This window comes from Calidris pugnax, unplaced genomic scaffold, assembly GCF_001431845.1.
Source record: "Calidris pugnax isolate Ruff unplaced genomic scaffold, ASM143184v1 scaffold247, whole genome shotgun sequence".
Taxonomy (NCBI): Eukaryota; Metazoa; Chordata; class Aves; order Charadriiformes; family Scolopacidae; genus Calidris; species Calidris pugnax.
In genome coordinates, this window is record NW_015090980.1 from 1,815,829 (window position 1) to 1,819,507 (window position 3,679).

At 58.4% G+C, this 3,679-nt stretch overlaps 1 protein-coding gene across 1 annotated transcript in view; it reads left to right on the top strand.

Moving 5' to 3' along the window:
• Positions 1–3,524, top strand: part of RAD54L2 (RAD54-like 2 (S. cerevisiae)) — a 49,097-nt gene extending 45,573 nt beyond the window's left edge. The window contains exon 22 of the mRNA XM_014953543.1: positions 1,485–3,524. Coding sequence (XP_014809029.1) covers positions 1,485–1,552 — 68 coding nt within the window. The 3' untranslated portion in view covers positions 1,553–3,524. The remainder of the gene's footprint in view (positions 1–1,484) is intronic.
• Positions 3,525–3,679: the final 155 nt, after the last annotated feature.

Below are 3,679 nucleotides of genomic sequence, written 5' to 3' on the forward strand. Positions count from 1 at the left end.
AAACACCCCACAAACAGTTTGTCATCCTCTTCAAATTCACGTGAAACTAGTGTGAGGGCTCCAGGCAGGCTCCTGCGGTGGCCAGGAGGGCAGGGCACTGGCAGGGGGCTCCCCGGGCACTGCTGGAGAGTCCCGTCCAAGGTAGGTTGGTCCTGTGGTTCCGATGCCAGCTCTGTGTGCCAGGGGAGTGGAGCAATCCCAGACATCTATCTCGGCGGCCGTTGGAGGGGAGTCCTGGTGACTTCCCCGGCTCCCTGGCCCTGCCAGGCTGTGTGAAGGCCACATCTCACCCTGCCGTGGCCCACCAGAGCCAGGGGTAGGTGGGCTTGCTGCTGCTTCCCAACAGCGCCAGGTTGGGAGGGGACACTGGACCCAGTGCCAGTTGCTGTTGAATCTGTGATTGGAGCGACTTCCCCCCTGCACAGAATCTCTACCTTAATTTATTTCATGAAGGCATAATATTTATTGTTTGGGGGACTCTCTCTTTCTACTTTTAAATTAATTTCCATATTAAAAAAAAAAAAGAAAATAAAATGCTGGCCTCCATCATGCAGTGGTTGCTTGTTGGGTTGTCTGTGTGGGGAGAAGCAGCTGGCTGACAAAAGCATAGCCCATAGCCTAGGGGCAGGGCCAGCCATGGAGGTTGCCTATAGCTGACCTGTGTGGTGTGGGTTGGACGTGCCCCACGGGGGGGATCATGCCAGAGCAGGGAGGAGCTGCTCGGGGGGTTCTGCGGCAGCCACAGGGAGGATGGAGCCCTCTTGTCACGTTGGGGTAGGTGGAGGAGCACGTGTGGAAGCCTCTTGTGCTCATTCCCAGTGAGGAGGAGAGCGTAGAGGCGTGTAGGGCTGGGATGGACGAGCTTCTGCCAGGGAATCGCCTTAGCCCCAACAGCAAACACTCTGGCTGCTCGCCTCGGTGCCAGGGCTCCTAAGGAGAGGTTGGGCCACCCAAGTGCAGCTGGACTTGGTGTGTGTGACTTTGTGTGTCTGTGGTGTGTGTGTGTGTGTGAAGGCTTTATGATGGAGACTTGAAATCCAGGAACCTCCGTGTCGCATCTGGGTGTCACCAGGCAGGAGATGCGCTCGCCTGTACAGGGTGTCCCTTGGAGCAGTGGTAGCTTGTAGGGGTCTTCCTTGGTGAGGGAGGCTGCGGTCGCTGGTGTTTGCTGGGACCAACTGGGTGTAGGAAAGGGCAGGATGTCCTGACATCCTCCATCAAAGGAGCGCTGGAAGATGGGGACCTCCCTTCCCGAGAGAGAGAGCGGGGGGTGTGTATGCACGCGTGTGTTACAAAAACATAATAAAAGAAATGTTATGGGGCTTTCCTAGTGTCTTTCTCTGTTTAATGGACATTGTCTGTCAAACATAACCACACCATTCATAGAAGCCTTAGATCAACAGTTTAGCTATGCAAATTATTTTAATTATTTTTTTAAAGAAAACAAACATTAAAATAGTGCTTTCTTCTTTAACATATCCTAGGAGTTGAAAACCGAGGGGTTCTGAGCAAACTGCTGGACAACTTGTCTTTGGATGCACCATGGAAATAAAAATCAAACCCCCCCACAAAAGTAACAAAGCAAATTAACTGATGGTGTTCATGCAAGTTTCTCCAAAGACTTGACAGTGCTGCGTCTGTGAGTCATGCCCTCCTGTGCTCTGTGTGTCCGCCTCATGCACAACCCTGTGACACTGATTGTATGACCAGCTTGCCCAGATGTCCGTTGCATCCCTGTGAGGCTGTCACTTGTTGCTTTTTTTTTTTCCTTTTTTTTTTTTTTTTTCCTGGTGGATTTGGGGGAATGGACCTAGGACGAGGGGCTTTCCTTGTGGAGAGTAGCAAGCGTTGAGACCCGCGGGCGCGTGGGGGAGGCTGGAGTGGGAGCAGACCCTCACCACAGCCCTGCTGCAGCCCCGCTCCCCACCGGTGGTGGTCAGGGTCGTGGGCTTCATCCCCGGGGACCCTCCCGAGTCCTCTCTGAACTGGGTTTTTCGGTGGCTCTGCGCTGGGACGAGGCATGAAGATTGGGCTGGGGGCAGTTTGTGGCTCTGGATGCGGTACCCGTGACTGCACACCGTTTTCTCTGCTCCTTGCCTTGCTGGGAGAGCACCCGGGGCTTCTTGAGCAGGTCCTGGAGCAGCTCCATCTTGCTGTCTGATGTCCTCCCGGGGGTCCCTGGCATGGCCCGAGCCCTGCAGCCGTAGGAGCTGGAGGTGGTTGATGCTCGGCTGCCGCAGGGCCATCTGTGACCTCCCTGCCCCAGCGTGGGGTGCGAGGGCTCTCCCAGCTCCTGCCTCCCCCCGCGGTGGCTCGGAGACCCCTGGCTGCCCTCCCGTGGTGTGACTGCCCCCGGGTGCAACCTGCCGTGAGGGCCTTCCTCCTGCTGGCAAGCATCTGTGGATCGGAGCATCCACAGCACGGTGTCCCCGAGTGGAGCCCCAGCCACCCCCTCCCACACGCAGTGGGGCGCTGGGGCACCCCTCTGCCCCACGTACCAGCCCTCAGCACCCCCTTGGCGAGGGGCCAGGTCCCCCGTGCCCCCTCACAGCCTTGGTTGGGAGGTGGTGGCAGAGACCTCCATGGGGCTACCATGAGGGCTGGCAGCTGCTGGAGCTGCTCCAAGGCCACCTCCTCTTCCATGGCGCTGTGGGAAGGATTTCCTCTGCCCCACAGAAGCCACCAGGGCGTGCGGGTCAGCCAGGGGCTTCCTGAGTGGGGGGGGGCACCTCTCAGAGCCCAAAAACTCCTCTCGGGTGGGACTCCCTCTCCTCCTCATCTCCCCTCCCCTGTCTTTTCTCCTCTTCAGCACGTGGTTCTGCTGCAGAGGGTCCCCTCTGGGTTCCTCTGAGCCTGGAACAGGGTTTTTTCCCCGCACGGGTTAATTTTTTTCTTCTTGCTGCTCAATTTCTGTCTCCAAATGACCGGACGGAAGCAGCTGCCAGTTGGTGCGCGGGGCCGCGGGTGACACTGAGGACAGCGGTGCAGGACTCTCCGCTGAGGTTTTTGGACACTAAGGAAGATTTCTGAGCATGGCCCCGAGGCTGGGGCAGAGCCCTGGGGGCCTCCCCCCACCCCACAGCCCCTCAACCTGTCCCTTGGGTGGGGGGTTCTGCTCCTGGGGGACAGCAAGGTGAAGGCTGGGTCTCGCTGTGGGACGTGGTGGCACAGGGAGGGTTGTGGCTGCTGTGTCCCCTCCACAGTCTCCTGGGGGGGGCTGTGGGGTGGGGGTAACACAGCCCAGCCCACAGAGGATCTGCTGCATGTTTGCCCACCCCCCAGAGCACCTGGCAGGGGGGGGGGGTCGGTGGGGTCGATGGAGGTACTCACAGAAAGCAAATATTTGGGCAAGCAAAGGATGGGATTTCCACGGGGCTTCACTTGAAAATTATGTATATTTTGGCTTAACGATGTCGGCAAATGGCGGGATGCGAGGGAGTTGCTGTCGGTCTGCGGATGGCTCCCTGGCCAAAAGGGACACGGACAGCAAATACTTTCACAAATGGTGTTTCTCGCCACTCTGGGATATGCAGGTAGATCTCGGTGAGATGATGGCTCCTTGCACCGCGGAGCGAGCGCTCCCCTCCGAGGGAGGACGGTGCGAGTGAGGGGGGAGCAACCTCTGTCCCCCCCCGACCACCACCGCTCCCCGGCTCCCACCTCGGTGGCACCCGGGGCC